This window comes from Corella eumyota, chromosome 1 (genome assembly GCF_963082875.1).
Source record: "Corella eumyota chromosome 1, kaCorEumy4.1, whole genome shotgun sequence".
In the NCBI taxonomy this organism is placed as follows: domain Eukaryota; kingdom Metazoa; phylum Chordata; class Ascidiacea; order Phlebobranchia; family Corellidae; genus Corella; species Corella eumyota.
The window spans coordinates 71,261-93,226 of record NC_137490.1 but is presented as its reverse complement, the minus strand read 5'-3'; the positions used below and the strand labels follow the sequence as shown (position 1 = coordinate 93,226).

Sequence of the window (21,966 nt, the reverse complement as noted above, 5' to 3'; positions counted from 1 at the left end):
TCAGAAAGGTATTGGCCCAACATTTAAATACTTGCTCCAATGAAAGTGTTTCATTGTTTAAATATAACCCCTTAAAATGTCCCATCATAGCCCCATGGTTTAAATATAACCCCCTAAAATGTCCCATCATAGCCCCATGGTTTAAATATAACCCCTTAAAATGTCCCATCATAGCCCCATGGTTTAAATATAACCCCTTAAAATGTCCCATCATAGCCCCATAGTTTAAATATAACCCCTTAAAATGTCCCATCATAGCCCCATGGTTTAAATATAACCCCTTAAAATGTCCCATCATAGCCCCATGGTTTAAATATAACCCCCTAAAATGTCCCATCATAGCCCCATGATTTAAATATAACCCCCTAAAATGTCTCATCATAGCCCCATGGTTTAAATATAACCCCCTAAAATGTCCCATCATAGCCCCATGGTTTAAATATAACCCCTTAAAATGTCCCATCATAGCCCCATGGTTTAAATATAACCCCCTAAAATGTCCCATCATAGTCCCATGGTTTAAATATAACCCCCTAAAATGTCCCATCATAGCCCCATGGTTTAAATATAACCCCTTAAAATGTCCCATTATAGCCCCATGGTTTAAATATCCCCGTACTGCAGATGATCGGGGATTGTGATCCCAGTGTTGATGGTCAACGATTTTGTTCCAAGTGTGAACGAAGGCTTCAGAGGTTTAAGGAATCCACCAACCAGGAAGGAGTGGATATGGCGCCCACTTGCGCCGTCGAAAAACGAGATGGACCCGCAGTCGTAGTCCAGCATAACACCTACGTCATAAACAAAACATGACGTCACTCCGTTAAACAATTAACTGATTATTAGGTTAGAAACTCACCAATTTTCTTTGGAAATAATGAATCCATGTTAAGTGGGATTTCCTTCCCAGCATGGCGCACCCACCAATCCTGGTTGGATCTAAAAGTTCAAGTTTAAAGCTGATAAAGTTTTAAATGTGGGGATTTAACCCAAAAATATCTGAACATTCAAATATGAGCTTTATTTTAAGCTTACAGCTTTTAAACAGGAAGCTTTACAGCCATTACACCTAAACATAAGAGGTTAACTCTCACCTGCAGATGCACCACGACATCGTGTTCTTTCCGTTCCATTCGTACTTGGGGACGTTTGCATACGTCACGCCCAAACTGAATGACGTACTTTGGCAGACAACAACCTTAACAAAAAATGTTGTGTAATTACAAAGAGCAGGGGTTGGACCCCCATTAACTTAAACACAGAGACATCAAAGGTCCTTACCTCCCAGTAATGTCTTCCGCTCTCGATCACGACGTTCCCGGTGACTCCGTACAAACTGAGATCCTTAGTCTTGCGGTTCGATTCCTCCCGAGCGACAGTGTACCCGTGGTTGGCAAGCCTCAACTTCTTGTGCATGAAATGGGAGTCGAACGAGAAGGGAATTCCTGAAGATAAAGTCTTGTTATAAATACAGGGCAATAAGTGAGACCTAGCCTATAACATGTAGCAATATAGAACAATGATGACGTAACAATGAATTGATGACGTACCGAGTGTTTTGATGCTAACACATTCGCTTCTACTTGTCCCAGCTTTGTTGCTGGCCTTGATCGAGAACACGTAGCGAGTCCCCGTCTGCAACCCATGCACCGTGTAGTGACATTCCTTTATATTTGGCACTATCTGTGACGTCATAACAGGTTAGAATATGTTAAGGTTGTTACAATGACGTCACAACTTACCATCCATTCCTCGGACTTTACTGCTGATGACGTCACGTCGTTGTTGTCCACCGCATACTGAAGTTCGTAAGAGTCGATATGACGTAAGTCAGGCGATCGCCATTGGACGGTGATGTTGTCATGCGACTGGGTGCAGAGCTCTTCACACACGCGAGGTTGCGACGGAGCTAAAAATGACATCACAATGTTAATATCAACTCGCTTCGGTCACTTCAATTGAAAAGAAGTCGGACAAAGCAAAGGAAGTTGAGACACAAAACAAGTTGGCGTCCAATATAAACAGCTGCCAACCCTTTACCCACCTGTTACATGCGCTAAGCAACACACTTCGGTGGCAAAGGGTTGTATGGGGAAGTGGTAAATGAAAACCAATTCACAGCCAAGATTATATTCACACCTACTCAGTCCGACATAGACATCATATATAATTACATGTCCCAGCGTGAGAACTTTAATTAATTATTGGGTTAAGTTTAAAAGTTGAACATTATCGCGATTTATGATAAATTTAATTTTAAATCAAGGTTTGACGTCATGCGTATACGTCACAATCGTTATTTGACAAAACGTTTCCGTTTGTCTAAAACAACAATATTTGTTGTATCAATAACAGCAATTGTTACGTCACAAAAATGTGATTGTTTTGCTTGTTTGTTGGTGCAACGTTGACGTTAGTGACGTCACAATAAGAAATAATAATGGATCGCGTTACCGGCAAGATTTCGTAAATAGACACCGAAAAGAAATATAAACAACTGTGACGTCATAAGCACTTTACCTTCAAGGATATCGAGACGTTCTAGAACGATTCTCTCTTCAGCGAAATCGAGAAAGAAACCGGATGTATCAAGGTCACGTGATTTCACTCCAACGCGGTTCGATTCCGAGTAAGCGTAATCAATTCTGGAAAAAGTTAATTAGTTAAAAGTTAATTAAAATTAATTAAAGGAAATAGTCGAATTATTAAACCAAGTTTAAAACCAAGTTGACTTACTGTTCTGTTGCTGTCTTCGAACTCTAAAAACAATGAAAATAAATTTAAAACAATGAAAATAAATTTAAAACAATGAAAATAAATTTTAAACAATGAAAATAAATTTTAAACAATGAAAATAAATTTTAAAACAATGAAAATAAATTTTAAACAATGAAAATAAATTTTAAACAATGAAAATAAATTTTAAACAATGAAAATAAATTTAAAACAATGAAAATAAATTTAAAACAATGAAAATAAATTTAAAACAATGAAAATAAATTTAAAACTCGGGATTGTTTACCTTGACGAAACAATCCAAATTGTTCTCTTGTGACGTGTCCTTGCTTCTCGCGATCGCGACTTCGAATAATTTAACACAATCCTCGACCTGGGAAGATTGTTGCGACAACTTTCGAAGTTTCGTCGCCTGAACAATTATGCATTGTTGTTAATTGTGACGTAACAAAACATAAAATGGGTAAAATGTTAGCCAGGTGGCTTAATGGGTTCCTATTGGTCGTAATTGAACCCAGGAATCACCATGGTAACGCGTCACAGTCCACTGAGTTTTAATTATGAGTCATAGAAGAAACTAACCTGTGATTGTTTCATTTTATTCGCGATCGAGTCGCGACGTTCTTGAATGATTCGAATTAAAACGTCACATTCGTTCTGTAACTTCGCTTCCTGTGCTTTGGTACTTGTCTGTAAATTATGACGTCATAGTTAATATATTTACAATTACAGCTAAAGTTTTATTATGTCTGGGTATAATAACGGTTGTGACGTCACATTTAAAGAGACGTCGATCACGAGAACCGCCGAGTTGAATTTGTTTTGAAACTATTAAAAGTTGAGACATAAAGATGGAGAGATAAGATAAAGATCTGTCTGACTTCGCATTAATTGTGTTACAACAAATATTGGATGGCGTTAATTGTGACGTAACAATGGAAAGCACGCGTGAACAAACATGGAGGTTGTTTGCTGATCGCTGGGTCAACAAAAATAAGATCGTTTTGGGGATTTTCCCTGTTTTAGTGGGTGGCCAGTATTTTTGATTGACCATGACCATGTTAACACGTGACCATGAAATCAGGGAACCGTGAAATCAGGTGACCTTGTTATCAGTTAAGCGTGAAACACGTGACATAAGTCAGGTGCAAACCCTAATCTCTAAATCATTTGGAAGAAACTTGCGATAAAACCGTTGGCGCCAAAACTAACCAATGACAAGCCTTTATTTCCAGGAAACTACGCATGCGCACTAAGCTGATTAAACCGTTGTTGTTTCTTTAAATATCGATTTAAAGCGCGCTCTAAATTTAGCCTCAAATTTGGGTAATTTCAAGAGCGCAGTCAACAAGCTTAGCTTCAAGTTATTATCAGATTAACTTTTACACCGAACTACTTATTATGGTCCTAATATTCTTCCGCACCTTTGGTAAACAAACCAATCGCGTTGCTAATTAGCAACATTATTTGACCCTCTGACCTTCACTTTGACCCTCACTTTGACCCGTCGTTTGGCGCCAACTATTTAAGGCGTTTATTAAGCTTTGTTTTGGAAATAAACCGAGTGTTGTTATGACAACATAAGCGCGGCATTGTTACGACATAAAACTTATTAACAACGTAGAAGTCGAATCTCGATCAAAACAAATATCGATTATTTTGAAGTAAATTGTGAGAAAGTGTTCACACAACGACGATAATAATTAGGAATTGTGAGCGAACAATAAAATGACATTTACGTAACAATGACACGCTTGTCGTACAATGAGCCAAAAATAGCAAATATTCAAAGGAATTTATGTTTAATATGACGTCACAAACATACCTCTATTTCGTTGCAGACTTCAACTAAACGATCAGCAGTTCGTTGTAGTTCGTTCTTTTGTTTGTTCAAGCTAGTCACGTGGTCTTCGAATTCCACCTTAAAATATTGTGACGTCACAAGTTAAAGCCCGAGGACACGAAGTAAAATGTCGGAATTTAATCAACAAATCTTCAACTAATTACAAGGGGAAGCAATGTTGCACAGAATAAATAATTTATGTTCTAGAATTATTTTAAACACCTTTGGTTGTCACGCTAACCTACTTACAACATGCCTATTGAGGCTTATTATGACGTCACAAACCAGTAATTATGTCGCAATCAAGCGTGAAAAGCGTCGATAACAATCAATTATCAAACCGGTACCACTCACTACAGTTTCCATGTGGTAACCATGGGTATTATAGTTGCTAGGGTCAATATGGTTTCTATGGTTACCTTTTTCTTGAGGATCCAGTCCTGAATCGATTCGATTCTGTGTTTGTCGTGTTCTGATTGGTTGCTGCAAGTCTTGCACAAGACTACGTCACAATTGGTGCAGTAAAGGTCGCCGCAATCCTGGAAACAACTCGGTTTAATCTAAGTTCAAGTTAACAACAATATCAACTACTGGTCACTCACCTTGGGATGGTTGGCGCACGTGGTTCCCGGTGCCTTCGGGTTCGAGGACAGGGTCCCGGCGCTCCCCGGTGTGGCCGGAATGAGTTTGTGGTTGATGAAAGGTTTCTTCCTCGGGTGGGTCACCCTCAAACATCGTTCACAATAATAAGCGCGACACGTCACACAGGTCTTCACCGCGTCACGGGGCTCGGCTTCGTCACAATACTGACACAACACTGCCTCTCGTATGGTAATCACGTCGTTGTGACGTAGTCGTCGTCTGTTTCTGACGTCATCACTTCGGACTGAAATGTTGGAGGTGCTGAAAAAATAAAAAATTCCTTATTTAGGTCGTGTGCGATGAAGCGTGACTTTATAAGATTTCTATGGCAACCACAACAATGTTGGCCGTCACGCTTGAACGCCTCGCATCACACTAACAAAAATTCAACAAAATTTTCAACCAAAATAAAAACATTTTTCCACAAATTCAAGTTGTTGAAATTATTGTCTGAGTTGTTGTTATTAGAACGTCTAGCCAAAAACTTAGTTCAACCAACCAGAAACTAAACCAGTGACGCGTGTAATAAGCAGAAAATCACAAACTTCAAACAATTTGAACAATATTGTTGTGTAACAATAAGAAAACAATGCAACAACGCGACAACTATGAGGCAATAAACATTCGACATAGTTGCAGGGCCCTGAGCAAAATCGGCGCCGTTCTCGATGGCCGCAGAAACCAGATACAAATCTATTTCGATAAAAACTTACCAAGATTCCTCGCCGCTGTCTACGTGATCGCACTGTGACGTCATAGTCGATCTTCTGTATCCCTCCGCGATGTTATGGAGTGATATATTCCTTCGCAGGCTGCCCAAAGAAACAACTTCTCTACAAGTAGGACAATGGAATTCTCGAACGTTAAGACGAAGATTTGATGACGTAATTTGCTCGACACAGGCTGCGCAGAGATTATGTGCGCAAGGAAGCAGAACGGGGTCAAGGTAAAGGTCAAGACAAACCGGACACGTGAGCTCATCTTCTATGACGTTTTGTTTCGTCGATCGCTGTGTGACGTCACGAACGGTTAATTGTTGCGGCGTTTCAACTCGTTCTTCGAGTGTTAAAACATTTGAATGGAAAGTAATTCTAGAACTTCCGGAACTACAACTACTCGCTCTTCTACTTCCACTACTCTCACTCAAACCGATCCCGGAGGAGAATCCTTCTCTTTCATCCGATTGGTTGCTGCTTCCTCTACTGATGCTCCTCGGAAGAGGACTCGGAGAGTTCATGAATCTGGAGACCGGGGACATCGGGCGTTGGATCTGCGGGGATTCGAGGTTGCAACCCTCCTCGACGATGCGCTCATATCTCCGATGTTGGTCCATGTAGTACTCGTCCATGTACTGCTGGGGGAACTGTTTTCTTAGGGATAAACTTGTAAGTTGGGGGTTATAGGGTGAGTGGTGGTTGGTGGGTAAAGTGTGGACCCCCATGTGGTGTGACGTCATGTGATGTGACGTCATTCCTGGAAATTAATCAAAATGTTAATTCATAAACAATTTTTATATATTTTTTAAGTTCAAGTTCTAAATTTATCGCGTTCTAATAGTGACGTAACAAAGAAAAACATTTACTTAATAAGGAAGGTGGTTATGACGCATAAAAAAGCGAAAAATGTATATTTGCGCAAGAGGAAACCAACCTGAATTTCCGTACATATTCATCCGCGTTTTCTTTAATTAATCCAGTTTCAAATTAATTTTAAATTTTTTTAAGTTTTTTAAATAAATTTCTATGAAACAAACGATAAAATATTTTAATCCTTTCCTAACAAATCTAACTTCCTAATTTAATTAAAAGGTTACTAAACAAACCTAACTATTAACCAAAAACTAAACATCAGCACCTTATATCTACTGAAAATTATATTTACAAATACTTTAAAATAATTTTGTTTTAGTTTCTGTTATTTTTCCAACTTTAATTTCCCCAAAAACAAAGTTCGACAAAAATATTTCTGGTAATTGTGGCACGAGCTGTCGAAATTAGGAGAGAAGAACAAACAAATTTGCCTTTTTCTTCCACGTTTCGCTTGGTTGGGCATGAACACCTTTGCCACTTAAACGCCCGAAATAAATACTCAGAAATTAAAGTTGAAATTACTTTGTTGCTTATGAGACCATTTTCATAAAATCTATATTTTAAAACTTAAAATATTTCTTAAAATTAGGTGAGTTTTTTATCTTACGTTTGTTTCAGGTTAAATAAATATTTCCATCTTGTTTGAATTTAAAAACACATTTTATTATCTTGAAACATTTTATATCACGACCATGACGTTGCATTTAACCAATAAGCAAGGTATCGTAAAGAGGGCTCCTTTGCGCCACCCAGCGGCTGGTATTTTCGGTATTTAAACTTGGTGTTTACAGCAAATAAAAATGAGACAATCAGAACGGCGCCGGTTTAAGACGAAATCCAATAAAGCCTTGAACATAAGACCTCGGATTATGCAGAATTGTTACAGCTTGTATATTTAAGATTGCTTGTTTATTGTATATTGCTTTTAATCTGTTACAAGCTTAAGTTTTCTTAGAAATTGTTGCTGTTAAGGATTAGGTTTTCATTCCCGAATTTAATCAAAATATTTAAACTTTTTACCTTAAATATTTGTTACAAAACAAATTAGACCTCGTCACCTGTTTCTAATTATGACGTCATAAGCCTATGTTTGCTTACAAAATAAATTTGTTAAAGTTGCGTTTATTTAGCGAAGAACAAAATTCGTAATTAACACTTTTAATTAATTTCAATTAAAAAAATAATATTTACAAATTCGAAAAAAATATTGGCAACAAAAATATAAAAACTTATTTACAAACACCATTGCGTAATAAAAATCTAATTGTAATTAATTATGACGTAATAAGCAGCACAGATCAACTGACAAACTATATTGTGACGTCATTAGTCTTATATATTGTAAGTTAGTATAATAGTGACGTCATACTACAATTTAAAATTTGACAATTGTGACGCTATTGTATTAGTGACGTCATAAGACACTTTGTTAAAAAATGAGGTCCAACGTCACTTGGTGACGTCATTATATAAGGTTTATGGTTAGTAGTGACGTCATAATCACGTTTCTTCTTCCTCTTCTGCCATGTCGGAATGTCGTCTCCCGATCTTCCCGGCCGCGAACTTGGAGATGTAATCTGTGTCCTTGAGCTCCCTAGCTGGTGGGGGAATACCCGAGGGTCGTCGGTTGTTGAGGGAACGGGGGGTTCCCGACGGGAAAGCCCCGAACGACCCCACCATGTGGGAAGGTGACGACGAGAGACTGTTCTTGTAAACAAAGTCTAAAGATTTCTTGGTCACGTGGTCGCGTCTCGTTGATGCGATTTTCTCACGTGACATCGGGTTTGTCGACGCGTCGAAGAAGTCATTGTCTTCCCCGTTCTCTTTGTTGTTGTCACGTGGTTCGTCACGTGACGTCACACTCGAGGTGGCGCCATCGGGCTCGCTTCGGTTCGAGTTCATCGCTTTATCCTCAATATTGACTTTATCCTCGAAATTTGTTACAAAATCTAAATTTTCTAAACACAAAACAGTTTATGACGTCACAATAAACGTTATTACTTGTAATGTCGTCACAGTAAACGTTGTCACCTATTATGACGTCATGGTAAACGTTGTCACCTAATATGACGTTACATTTAACATTGCTGTTTGTTGTGACGTTACATTTAACATTGTTGTTTGTTGTGACGTCACATTTAACGTTATTTTTTTGTTATGACGCAACAAAATAGTTTTGTTTTACGACGCAAGATTTAATATAGTTTCCTTTTTACACCAAAATCTGTAAATATTTTACAAACAACCGAAACTGACTTCTTGATTTCTTCACAATATCTAACCTCTCAGTGTTAAATATATTAAAGTCTCCTTAAACTTAACTTGTTAACCCAGACAGGATACAACATACTAGTTCGTCCGCAATTAAATCGCTAAACCTCTAATTAAAGCGATCCTGCCGTAATTGTTCATACAGATACATGAAAATCGAGATTGTGACGTCACACTTGATTAAACAAAGTTCTTTATTTCGAATTTTATTTCAAGTTTTTTTATCGTTCTACTTAGAACTCAACCACACAAAAAGATTTGGATTTAACTTCTCATTTTTTCTTATTGTGACGTCATAATCTCGATTGTGTACTTCGCCCTAGAATCGTTAACCTGCACAAAGCTTTTCTATTGCTTGTTTATAAATATTTCTCTTACGAGCGCGATGCAGAACTCTCGACATTTCAAGTAGTTATGCGCGAGACAATAGAAATCTATTACGTCACAATGTGAGAAAAATAACTCACGGAAACAATAATTTCGTCGGAACAGATTTCGCTGCGCTAGAAGGTCGCTACGTCACGATATTCTTCCGCTACAAAAACTAACGCGATCGATTGGTTAAATATTAATCCAAGGTCATAAATTATATTTGTCTGATTGTGACGTCAATTAGCTCTTCGCTGCCCGCAGTGGCGGTTTCCACATTTTCTATTTTTTTAATATAAAAATATTTGTCACAAGGTTTTATTTACTCTCCGTTTAATATCTGCTCGATTTTAATTTTTTCTATTTTTAATTTTAAAAAACGTTTGGTGGCGCAATAATTATTTTCTCTCTTGTAATCCTGAATTGTTTTCAACTTAAAGTTTTAAATTTTATTCAATTGTTGTTTGATTGTTTTGCGCAACAATAACCTGAATGAACCCATTGTCAAGTTAAACATTTTGTTTGTTCTTATTGTTAACTGCAATTTAACAATTATGACGTATTTCTGTAACCATGGAAACGATCTGTTATTAATTTAACATCTTAAAGCGCATTTTGGCAGCAATGTTGTCAATAAAAATAACTTTGTTAACAAATTTGTATATTTTAAAGTACTGCCCATTGTTATACAACAATGGCATATTGTCAACCAACAAATACATCGCGTTTTCTGAGTTTACATTGGCTGCTAACTCGATAAATTTGAATGTCTTTCACAAATCAAAAACCTGATTTAAATTTAAATATTCTTAAATATAAAGAAATAAACTGAATTCCTGGTTTACGTTAATTTAAACGACGAGATCTTGTTAAAATATTTTAAAAATCAATTGAAGTTTAAAAAAAATTTAATTTCTTAACTAACTTAATTAAACTAATTAAAACTTACCAGCTATCACTAGCGGAGGCGGCTTGTTCTTTTTCGGAACACTCTCTGTGACGTCATCAACACCTTTAACTTGTAATGACGACGAACAACCCATGACGTCACAATCACCATTTATTAACACTTCGAGTTGGCGAAAAATCGAATTGTCATGCTAGAGGCTAAACATTATGTCACAGCGTCGTCGTTTTATTGCTGAGCAAACATTCCTGTTCAAACAAGTTCCATGTTTTTCGGTAATTAGCAAATATTGGAATGTCAGAGAAGATTCCATAAATTAAATTCAGGGTAATTTTAATTTTATTCTCGCAATATCTTTAAAATATAGGCTTCCTCGGTAATAACAGTAATTATTATTTACGTCATACAAGTTAGTTATTATTACGTATCCATAATTTCTTTATAACATTTCAGGCCACGTATGATAAAAAATTTTTAATCCAGTTTCAAATTTTAGAAATCGCGTTTTGTTTAATTGCTACTAATTTGTACAAAACGATATTTTGTTAAACCGCTAGATGGTAGAACAGAGCTATTTTTACGAGGTGCGCAGTGTGTTTCTGCGCATAGGCGTAAAATCACTGGAGCATGTTAGCATTAAAAGTTTTCATAAAATTGATAAATTTATGTTTTTATTGTTTTTTTTACAACTTTCTAATTTAGAAGGTTCTATAGACTTCGTTGTACAATTATATGTTAAATATTAACTGTTTAGTTTAAATGGCAAAGAAATACTGAAAATCACTTTGTTTGGCTGTTTGGCAGATTGTTAACATTAAAAACGAAACTAAATAAATAACAAACAGACAAAATAGTTAAGATTTAATATTCGTGGAATTTAAATAACTGAAAACTTTATATTCATTGTCTATAAAGGTCTGAATGTTGGCCAATTTTAAGCTGGTATAGATATCATGTTTTTATCTATGATGCCATTAAAAAAAATAATATTTAAAGTTAAACATTGTTTTTTAAACTTGCATGGACAGACTGACAGATTGGAAAATAAAAAAGGTTTTTAAAACTTATTGTCACATATTATAAGTTAAGGGCGTTAGCAGAAATTACATTTTGCCAAACCCTAAAACAAACAAGTAATAAACAAACCTTATTAGGCAATCTCTTAAAATGTCAAATGTTAGATTTGGCTAAGGTTAGGATTTTCACAATTTTATGATTAAAATATTTTAATTTTTAGAATTAAAATGTTATAAAAAATTGGATTATTTGTAACAAAAAGAAATGGTAACAACTTAAAATGGCGGACAAACAAAAAGCAAAGAAATTCGTAAGTTCTTGAATTATTTTTCAAAATATTAGGTGGCCCATGTTCTTTAAAGCAAAATTGGGGTCCAACTGATGCTAAGTTGTAGCTAATAAAATCTTAGGGTCCTGAAGTAAGGAATCAACAAGATTTACCGTCAGAGCACCAGTAAATCATCTTTAAGCACTAAAGTTGAAAGATAACAATTTTAAAAAATTAAACTTTTTTCACAGTTGGATCGTTTCACTTCAGTAAACACCAAGACTGCAAAACCGAGCAAAAAGAACCAGAGTCGAGCTCAATCGATAACGGAAGAAAATCACGATGATCACATGATCCCTGATGCTGTTGCTGCTAAGCTGTCCCAACATGAAGTCCTTACTTTGTTTGAGAAGATGTTGGACGACATGAACCTGGCTGAAGAGAAGAAGGAACCGTTGCGAGATAAAGATATTATGATCAAGAGGAATATGGTGGTGCAATGGCTTAACAAAACTGCTATCGTTAGGGTAAGAAGTTATTTTAATGTTGCATGCTTAATTTTATCTTTTTTTGTGATGTAGTTATAAAACATTCAAAAGTCAATAGTGCCCATAAAAATTTTATTATTTAAAGCTGTTGTTAATAAGTTTTTTTTCATTCAGTGTTAAATTTTAAAATGATATTTTGTTTACCCTTTTTATTGATCTATTTCTATTTTTGATTAACTTTTTGTTGTTTAATTTTTCTGTTTGTAATAAAAAGTATAATTTTAATTTTCAGGGCAAAGAAGCAATGACACCGCAGCAATTTATTTTTAACATGCAAAACCTGTTAAGAAAAGAAGAAAGTATGAGGGGAGAAAGTAGCAGAGAATTGCTTCAAATTCTAGAATCTTTAAGAGTTTCACTTAACAGCAATCCTTTAAGGTTTGTGATGTCATAATTCAATTTAATAATAAATTAGATTTTAGTCTGAAGTGACTAAAAATAGTTTTTCAATAAATTTCCTTAAAAACAAAATTTAATAACATTAGTTTTAACTCTTCACCCTAACGCTAACAATTAATATTTTTGTAGTTGGGTTCAAAACTTTGGTCGTGAAGGCCTCGATATTTTGTTGAGGATATTAAACGATTGTTATGATCATGATCGGAATACTGAAAACTATAACAAAATAAAACACGAAATTATTCGGTGTTTAAAAGCTTTTATGAATAATAAGGTAAGTGCATGTTTTACTTTTTAGTGCTTTTTTAATATGTTGCTATTTATTTGCATATGTGTATTACTTGTGTCATTTAAGTATATTACTTGTGTCATTTAAGTATATTACTTGTAGATATTACCCATTTAAACTATGTTTATTTTTAGTATGGTATCCGGGACATGTTCGAAAAAGAATATGGGATTGTGACGTTGTGTCGGGCAATTGACCCCAAAAACAAAATAATGATGACTGATACCGTCAAGCTTGTAGCTGCGGTGTGTCTTCTCGAGGATGGGTAAGTATTTAGTAGTTGTAACCTAATTATGTCCAAATAATAGTGTGCACCACTTTAATGTTAGTATTAAATCCAATAATTAACAAAGAGGTAAAATTGTAACTGTTTTGTGACATAGGGGTAAACTTGTTACTGTATGTGGCAAAAAATTAAAGTTGTAACTTTAATGTGACAAAGAGTTAAACTTGTAGCTGTTATGTGACAAAGAATTGAACTTGTAACTTTTTACAGACACGACAAAGTGTTGGAAGCGTTGACCACATGTCATGAAGCGAGGTTGTTGAAACACCAGGGGGCAGTAACAGACGAACAACAATCCCATGCTGTTCTCCCCGTGGGACCGACAAGGTTTGACACCATCATCGAGGGATTGAAGAGCGGGGAACAGTGGCCCCAGTTAAGGGTTGCTTGCTTGCAACTGGTCAATGTTTTGGTTTGCACGCCTGATGAACTCGACTTTAGGATGCATCTCAGAAATGAAATTATGAGGGCCGGACTCATTCATATTCTGGAGGTTTGTGGATCCCATTGTTGTCTGATTGTTTAGTCATTGTTGTCCAATAGTTAAGCCATTGTCCCATTTACTTTGTAACTTTATTGTTGTTCAATTAACATTATTACGTAATTGTTATTCTTTTGTTAGGTCTTAAATTGTAAAATGCAGTTTCCCTAATTTTGTTTAATTGTTTAACAAATTTCAAATTTTTAATTAATTTGTTTTCAGGAGTTGAAAAAAAGTCAAAATGAGGAATTACAAATCCAGCTGAGGGTTTTTGAGGAGCATCGAGACGGAGATTTTGACGAGTTAGCGTCGAGGTTCTACGACATTAAACAAGAGTTTGAGGAATCTAGCGATATATTTGAAATCCTAAAGTACAGCTTGCATGGGACGCCGAGTGAACCTTTCTTTCAATCAATTCTACAGCACTTACTGAGTATAAGAGAGGATGAATGGGCAAGGTGATTCATCAATTTATTATTTTGTTTTAACTGTGCCGGGTTATTAACTTTTTTTCTGTTTAGGCCGCAATATTACCGACTGATTGAGGAATGCGTTTCCCAAATTATTCTGCACAGAAGCGGGATGGATCCGGATTTCAGGTTTTAACAATTGTTACATTGTGTTGTCACCATGAAGCATTGTTTCTCATTGTTCCTTTATTAACCCATTGTTTCTTTGTAGTTATCGACGACGGTTTGCGGTTGAGGTGGATCCCCTGATTGATCACATGATCGACAAATCAAAAGTTGAGGAGAGTGAATTTAAGTCACTCGAGAGCCAGAAACAACTCGAACAGGAGTTAATTGCGAGGCAAGAAGCTGAGTTTAAACTCAACAAGAAGATCAACGAAATGTTGGAGTTTGAGAAAAAGTTGAAGGAAAATGAAACTTTGATCGAACAACTCAAAGCTCAGGTTGGAAAACTATTTCTTGTTTAAAATCTGTTTTGAAGATTTATTTAAACTTGGATGTTTTTTGTCAGGTCAAAGCTGGAGGTCCCCCTGCTAATGCTTCGGGTATTCCCCCACCCCCAGGTTCAGGAGGCATTCCACCACCCCCAAGTTTAGGGGGCATCCCCCCTCCACCCAGTATGGGTGGTATTCCCCCTCCACCCAGTATGGGAGGTATTCCCCCTCCACCCAGTATGGGAGGTATTCCCCCTCCACCCAGTATGGGGGGTATTCCCCCTCCACCCAGTATGGGGGGTATTCCCCCTCCACCCAGCATGGGAGGTATTCCCCCTCCACCCGGCATGGGAGGTATTCCTCCTCCCCCCGGAATGGGAGGTATTCCCCCTCCACCCGGTATGGGAGGCATTCCCCCTCCACCCGGCATGGGGGGAGCTGCTGCTCCAGAACCAAAGTTTGTGAAGAAAACTTTTAAACCCGAGACTGCGATGAAAAGATTAAATTGGCAGAAATTGAAGCCAACTTTGATTAAGGACGATAGTTTTTGGTCGGCAGCAAAAGAGGACAAATATGAAAGTGCCGACCTTTTTACGAGGTTGATGGCAACTTTTGGTCAAAAGAAAATTGTCAAAAAAGCTGCAACGGAAGAAAAACCACAGAAAAAAACAAAAGAATTAAAAGTGCTTGACAGTAAAACTGGACAGAATTTATGTAAGTTTTATTTGTTAAGTTTGTAAGTTTTATGTAGTTGTGAACATGTAAATTTATTTACAGCAATCTTCCTCGGAACAATTAAAATGAGTTACGAGGAAACGAGGGACATCATTTTGTCGGTGGATGACAGATTGGATGAAACTTTGGTGATCAATTTAATCAAACAACTTCCCGAGCAAGAAACGATCAATGCTGTGAAGGAATACAAGAAGCAATACGAAGATCTCACTGAGGCGGAGAAGTTCCTGTGTGTGGTGAGTTTGTTTTAAAACTTTTGATATAAGAATGATTGTTGTGGGTTAAACACTTACCTTGAGGTTCTGGGTTCAATCCCCACGGGTTTCGTGATGTAGCGCACTTAATTGAGGTCGTATAGACTCCCACAAATATAGTTAATAATATTCTAAACCATCAAAGTCAACTAATGATTTGTCAGGGTAACAAATGTTGCTCAATGTTTAAGTCAGGAAAACTTTTTTATATGGGTTTATTTTTTATAGCAAAACTTTTTTATATGGGTTTATTTTTTATAGGTTTATAGCTTTTAGTTATTGAATTTCTTTAGATAAGCGAAATCCCTAAACTTCACCCAAGACTCCAACACATTAAATTCATGAGAATTTACACCGAGTTGGTCGGGGATATTAAACCGAATATTGTTTCTGTGACCGCTGCGTGCCAAGATATTTCAAAAAGTGAAAAGTTTAAGAAGTTTCTGGAACTGGTTCTCTTAGTTGGAAATTATATGAACTCAGGCTCAAGAAATGCCCAAACTGTTGGATTTGACATCAGCTACTTAACCAGGGTGGGTAGCTTATTGTTTAAGTTAGCAGATGTTGCTTGAGTGTTTTTTTTGGTTTTACTCAACAAAATTCATTTTCAAGCTGAAAGACACGAAAGACACAGACAACACCTCGAACATGATGAACTTCCTCGCAGCTATGATTGAGGAGCAGAAAGAAAAATATTCAGAGATCAACGGGTTTATCGATTGTCTTAAACACGTTCCTAAAGCTGTCCGAGGTTAGTTTAATGTTGAGACACAGGTTCTCTAGCAAGTACCATTATAGACTAATATGGTTATTGTGACCTTATAAGTAACCTACTCGGACAATTACCACATGCCAGCAGTGGGAATCAAACCTAGGCACACATGTAGTGTTAAAGCTTTAATAAAACTTTAACTTTTAGTGAGTGAAGAACAATTAAAGAAGAATATAAAAGCAATGAAAACCCAGCTCGAAGCCCTCGGTCGAGATATAAAAGCTTACGCTAAAACTAAAGACGAAAGAGACAAATTTGCTGAAGTTATGACTGGGTTTGCAAAGAAGGCCGACGAGGAATTTGAGTTGTTGGCCGACATGCACGAGCAAATGGAAACGTTGTACACTAGGTTGGGAGAATATTTCTGCTTCGATGTGAAGAAAAAATCCATGGAAGATTTCTTTGGTGAAATGAACACGTTTAGGGATCATTATATCGTGAGTTTTAGGCTTTCTGTGTTGATATCAGTTGAATATTTTTTTTAAAATGCAATCAGATTGTGGAAATAACCTAATTAACTTTAAAGGATCAGATTGTAACATTTATTCTGTTTAGAATGCCGTTAAAGAAAACCAAAAGAAAAAAGAATTGGAAGAAAAACAAAAAAGGGCAAAACTTGCAAAAGAGAAAGCAGAAAAAGAGAAAAAGGAAAGAAATAAGAAAAAACAACTGGGAAACAATCTTTACGATCAAGGTCAGTGCTTCCAACTAGTTAAAATCAGTGTTTCCATGAAATTTGTACCCAGTGTTTCCACTAAATTATTTGTGTACTACAGAGGGTGACCAGGAGGGGGTTATGGATAGTTTATTGGAAGCCCTGTCAACAGGAAAAGCTTTTAAGAAAGAAGGGCGAAGGAGGACACCGCGTGGCGACAAAGGTAAAGTTTTTTGTTGCCGATTATTTTTAAGTTTTCTTCTTTTTCATTGTTATGCATTTTTAATTTATTTATTTTAACATTTCGAGCAATTTTGAGTTTTATTATTTTAGAGGATAAATTATTTGGGGAAAATGAAGGTAACGCTTGACTAACTAGCAATTATCATGAGTCGTGATAATCGTTTAATGCTTGTCCATTGTTAATTGTCTATGACATAATAATGTCATTTTAGTTTGTGACATCATGAAGTTAATATTTGTTGTCTATGACATCATAATGTCATGGTTTTTTTTTGTGTAGAAGGCCTTTTTTTAAAGACAACCTTTTAATTAAGTAGCAATAATTAAATGCTTTGTTGGTGGAGCGGCAAACCTTCCCCAAAACTTCATCTTTTTATACATCGTGGGTTATAAATTTTAATCCTATTTTCTTAACCTCATGATTTTTTTTTTTAAGTTCTTTGCTTTATGTTTAAGTTAAAGGCTTTTAATTTTGCTTGGTGAATATCATTTATTTTATTTCACTTAGCAAGCTAATAAGTTATGCGGTGGTTTTATGATTTCCATGAGTTTCCTTTGAGTTCTTATTAGGTTCCCTTTGAGTCCCCCTTTAAGTTTGCTTTTAAGTTCCCTTTAAGTCCCCCATTTAAGTTTCACTTTAAGTTCCCCCTTAAGTTTGCTTTAAGTCGCCTTTGAGTTTGCTTTGAGTTTGCTTTGAGTCCCCCTTAAGTTTGCTTTAAGTTTGCTTTAAGTCCCCTTTAAGTTTGCTTTAAGTCCCCCTTAAGTTCCCTTTGAGTTCCCCTTTAAGTTTGCTTTAAGTCCCCCTTAAGTTCCCTTTGAGTTCTCCTTTAAGTTTGCTTTGAGTCCCCTTTAAGGTTGCTTTTGAGTTCCCCTTTAAGTTTGCTTTGAGTCCCCTTTAAGTTTGCTTTTGAGTTCCCCTTTAAGTTTGCTTCGAGTCCCCTTTGAGTTTGCTTTGAGTCTCCTTTAAGTTTGCTTTGAGTCCCCTTTAAGTTTGCTTTAAGTTCCCTTTTAAGTTTGCTTTTGAGTTCCCCTTTAAGTTTGCCAATGAGTTCCCCTTTAAGTTTGCTTTAAGTTTCCCTTCAAGTTCCCTTTAAGTTTGCTTTGAGTCCCCTTTAAGTTTGCTTTTGAGTTCCCCTTTAAGTTTGCTTTTGAGTTCCCCTTTAAGTTTGCTTTGAGTTTCCCTTTGAGTTTGCTTTTGAGTTTCCCTTTGAGTTTGCTCTGTGGTGATTTTGTGCATGGATTATAAATGAAGCATGTTGTTAGATGAAGGAAGGAAATCTTTTGGCCCGAGTCAGACTTTGTCACAATTACGATCAAACCCCAACAGCCGTCCGACTGTCCGTCCGTCAGTTGTTTCGTCTCGGAGTATTGATCGGTCAGGCGCGACTGCAATGCTCAAGGCCATCTCAAAAGCCCATGATAAGGGTAATATTGTGATGTCATAGTAGCCCACTAATGTATATGTTACTAATAAGGGGAAATATTGTGATGTCATAATAACCCACTAACGTCCGAGCCAAAGATCTCTTCCGTTGATTTTTTTGTTTTTGCATGCTTGTTGAAGTTATTTCAATGCACGGCACCAAATTCATCACAAACATCACAATGTGACATCACGGTGACATCACAATGTGAATGTTTAGGTCGACAACTCCGTGCATTGCAATAACTTTTCAGGCTCTCAAGTCACCAGGAATCGTTCTCGGTCCCGGGGAACTCCCAACAATGCTGCGTTGTCCCACATCGTTTCGCCCTCACTTGAAAGTGCGCTCAACCATGATGGACCCATTCTTGAGGTTGCTAGGAAACCGAAACAAGAAGAACCAATTAAATTCCGAGTCCTTGCTGCTTCGGACTTGCCTTCTCTTCGATAAACATTGTGACCTCACATCTCTTATGTTGTGATGTCATACTTAAATATAATGCATTGTGAAGTTTCAATATTACAGCATAGAACTACTATTATGATGCGCCTTTATTATGATGTCATGCGCCTTATTGTGACAGCATAGTTACACTGTACTACTTAATATTGTTTTATGGGGCAATAAATTAAACGGGTTACAAAATAATCTCATCTTACTAACTTAACTAATCACTAACTTCATTGCTTGGTAAGTTATATGTAGTAAGATTGTAATTTTATTTTCTACATATTATTTATATCTGAACTTGGGTAAATTGAGATAAAACTTTTTCTTACACTAGGTGGAGATTACCGAGCAATCGAGAGGTCACGCTCAAGACGCCACCTAATGGGACAAACATCGGCCGTAGAAATTAATCTCGATTCAATGACAGCGGACACACTCTCTGGCTCCCCCAATCTTAAACCAGCAAACCGGAACCGCAAGGTTTTCTCATCGATGGCAGAAGCAACCACCGGGGGAGCTAGAAGGACACGAACGAAAGATCAAAGTTCTGAGGACTTACTTGCTCAATTAAACGCTCTTTGAGGCTGTGATGTCATAACTGATTGTCTGTGAACTTATTATTTATGTCACAATATGTTGTAATGTTAATTGTGATGATTTATTTAATTTTAATTGATTTTAAAGTTTTTATTATTGGTTAGCAAATAACCTATGCATTGATGATGTCATAATGAAACCCTGGTGCGTCTACGAATATGTTGCACCAAATTAGTTGCACTCTTTATGTAAATATTTCGACCACAAATTTGTGGAACTCAATCATTTAATTTCTGCCTTTTATGCCTTAGAGAATATAACAATAATCGATCAAAACATTTTATTCCAATAAATCACAAACAAAATATTAGGCACACTAGCTTGGTATGGGAGTTAAGTTTTAAGTGGAAATATTATTTCTTTTGCATTGTTTTAAAGCTTCGTTGAATCCCTCACAGAGCCCGACATCCGATTGAGTTTGAGCACAATTCAGAAATTGTTGCAACTCGTAACTGCAAACATTTTGTTGGGGATTGTTATATTGGGGTTGGGGGGGCGATTCCTGGTAAGTGACGTCAGGCTGGGACTCTTTACTGCCACCACCAAAGAGCATGTTCGACACCCCATGTCCAATTACACTTCCTACCATTGCTCCTCCCATTGTAGCAGCTGCTTGGCCCATTAACCCTGGGCCTTGCTGCGCAGGGGCGCCCACTTGTGATTGTTGGGGCCTAGTGGCGGGGGAGGTTTGAGGGGGTGACCTCGAACGAACTTGGGAGCGTTCCGGTGAAGGTCGTCGCATGGGGGAGCTGCGTCGTCGCGGCATTTTTTAAATAAAAGTATCAACAAACTAGAATAAATTATCTAAAATTAAATAAAATAATTTTTAATAGCAACCAGAATGCGATTTAATTAAATTATTAACTTATTCAGTTACATAACGTTTTTAAACAAACATTTCAACATTTTTAGTTCAAACGCTTCAGAGAAAACTTTCAGAAAATGTCATCATATGTTTCACTTTTACACGGTCGGTAGAATCATTGTAAAAATAGTTTATCCTCGATTTGTATTTTTTTAAATTAAAATCCACTTTTAATAATATTTAAAGTTTCGTGATGTTAAAACCAGAAGAAAATAGACTTTTAATTTGTGCCAGTTTTAGATAATATTGATCTAATAATTAACAACGTTTTAACTGATACACTTTTTGAACCTCGGTAGTAAATCACCTGACTTATTCTGTAACAACAAAGAAAAGGTTAGCCATTAAAGCTAATTATGCTTCAATAAAACACAGAAAATCAATTTGAAACCCAACTTTTATGCGCAATATCGCTTTATTATATTACAAAAAGTGTCATCTGATATCTTGGAAAGTGATAATAAGGTAGTTTTAAAACATTATTAACAAACTACTGCAAGTATTTAACAAAACAACTCAATTGTTTAACGACAGTAAAAAGGATTAGTTAGAAAAGCTTTTTCCTTTTATGGAATTAACCCAAAATATTTCTCGATGTTTCAAAGTTTAAATATTTGAGGAATTTTTATTTTAAGCTTTCTCGTTTCCGCCTCATCATCTTACACGTGTCTTAGATTATATGACATTGTCACAATATATATTATTACGTCACAATATAATTTAAGTTGTTTCGTAAAATACTACGTAGATAACAACTTGTGACGTCACAGTGTTAAACCGGTTCATCGTAGTGGTTTTGTTCATAAGTTTAAGTTCTGTTTTTGACGTCACAAAAAGATTGTTTGTTTTTTAAATTCTAAATTTAGAAAAAATTCTTAAATTTCGCGAAACTCGAGATTTTGTCGTCGCTGAATCGAACGCAATCTGATCTGTGTGCAAATCCTCTTGTGACGTCACGATTTAATTGACAAGATAAATAAAATAGTGTCACTATGTCGTCACAAAGGGCGCGTTAACGGTTGATTTAGCATAAGTACGATGATTTTAAAAATCGTGAATTGAGAAAAAATTTTAATCACAACATGAGGATTATGACGTCACAAGTTCGGGTATTTAACGTCATATAATTTGTCAACAATTCTTAGTTGTTAAATTTTAATTATGGCAAAATAATCAAACATTTATAAAATAATAATTAATTAATAAAATGTAAAATAAGTTAATTGTCACGTGTTCGATAAATTTGGATTGTTACGTCATTAATGGATATTGTTATGACTAAAACGCGAGCAATGAACATTGTTAATTAGAATGTGGTAACAATGGACATTGTTCTAATAAGCACTTCAACGTCGATCGTAACTGTCACCGAATTCGAATCTATAATTTTCCGCGAAATTAGAAACATTATATTCTTGTTTA

At 36.2% G+C, this 21,966-nt stretch overlaps 4 protein-coding genes across 11 annotated transcripts; 1 reads left to right on the top strand and 3 right to left on the bottom strand.

The window, feature by feature from the left end:
* Positions 1–603: 603 nt before the first annotated feature.
* On the bottom strand, positions 604–6,963 carry LOC145740751 (E3 ubiquitin-protein ligase Midline-1-like). The gene is made up of 15 exons (XM_082558589.1): positions 6,872–6,963; positions 5,935–6,694; positions 5,182–5,482; positions 4,999–5,118; positions 4,562–4,657; positions 3,319–3,426; positions 3,023–3,148; positions 2,737–2,759; positions 2,521–2,645; positions 1,743–1,909; positions 1,551–1,683; positions 1,282–1,445; positions 1,095–1,198; positions 860–939; positions 604–791 (listed from the first exon to the last, which is right to left on the bottom strand). Exons 1-15 carry the CDS (start codon positions 6,891–6,893, stop codon positions 604–606), a joined length of 2,517 nt encoding a protein of 838 aa, XP_082414715.1. The 5' UTR covers positions 6,894–6,963.
* A 982-nt stretch (positions 6,964–7,945) lies between these two features.
* Positions 7,946–10,493, bottom strand: LOC145763340 (uncharacterized). The gene is made up of 2 exons (XM_082574772.1): positions 10,400–10,493; positions 7,946–8,768 (listed from the first exon to the last, which is right to left on the bottom strand). Exons 1-2 carry the CDS (start codon positions 10,491–10,493, stop codon positions 8,311–8,313), a joined length of 552 nt encoding a protein of 183 aa, XP_082430898.1. The 3' UTR covers positions 7,946–8,310.
* Positions 10,494–11,592: 1,099 nt separating this feature from the next.
* On the top strand, positions 11,593–20,009 carry LOC145764078 (protein diaphanous homolog 2-like). Of its 8 annotated transcripts, none has more exons than XM_082575653.1 (19): positions 11,593–11,684; positions 11,894–12,169; positions 12,423–12,568; positions 12,719–12,863; positions 13,013–13,143; positions 13,375–13,657; positions 13,868–14,103; positions 14,167–14,244; positions 14,327–14,558; positions 14,627–15,263; positions 15,327–15,520; positions 15,832–16,071; positions 16,151–16,289; positions 16,458–16,747; positions 16,866–17,004; positions 17,087–17,188; positions 17,299–17,325; positions 18,472–18,633; positions 19,417–20,009. In XM_082575653.1, the coding sequence occupies exons 1-19, from the start codon at positions 11,655–11,657 to the stop codon at positions 19,662–19,664; spliced, it is 3,735 nt and encodes a 1,244-aa protein (XP_082431779.1). In that variant the 5' UTR covers positions 11,593–11,654; the 3' UTR covers positions 19,665–20,009. The 8 variants fall into 8 exon arrangements, with proteins under 8 accessions (XP_082431779.1, XP_082431780.1, XP_082431782.1 ...); XM_082575654.1 differs by having other exon boundaries at positions 18,886–19,541; XM_082575656.1 differs by lacking the exon at positions 18,472–18,633.
* On the bottom strand, positions 19,945–20,479 carry LOC145764079 (putative coiled-coil-helix-coiled-coil-helix domain-containing protein CHCHD2P9, mitochondrial). Its single transcript, XM_082575662.1, has one exon. It carries the CDS (start codon positions 20,443–20,445, stop codon positions 20,020–20,022), a length of 426 nt encoding a protein of 141 aa, XP_082431788.1. The 5' UTR covers positions 20,446–20,479; the 3' UTR covers positions 19,945–20,019.
* Between the last annotated feature and the right edge of the window lie 1,487 nt (positions 20,480–21,966).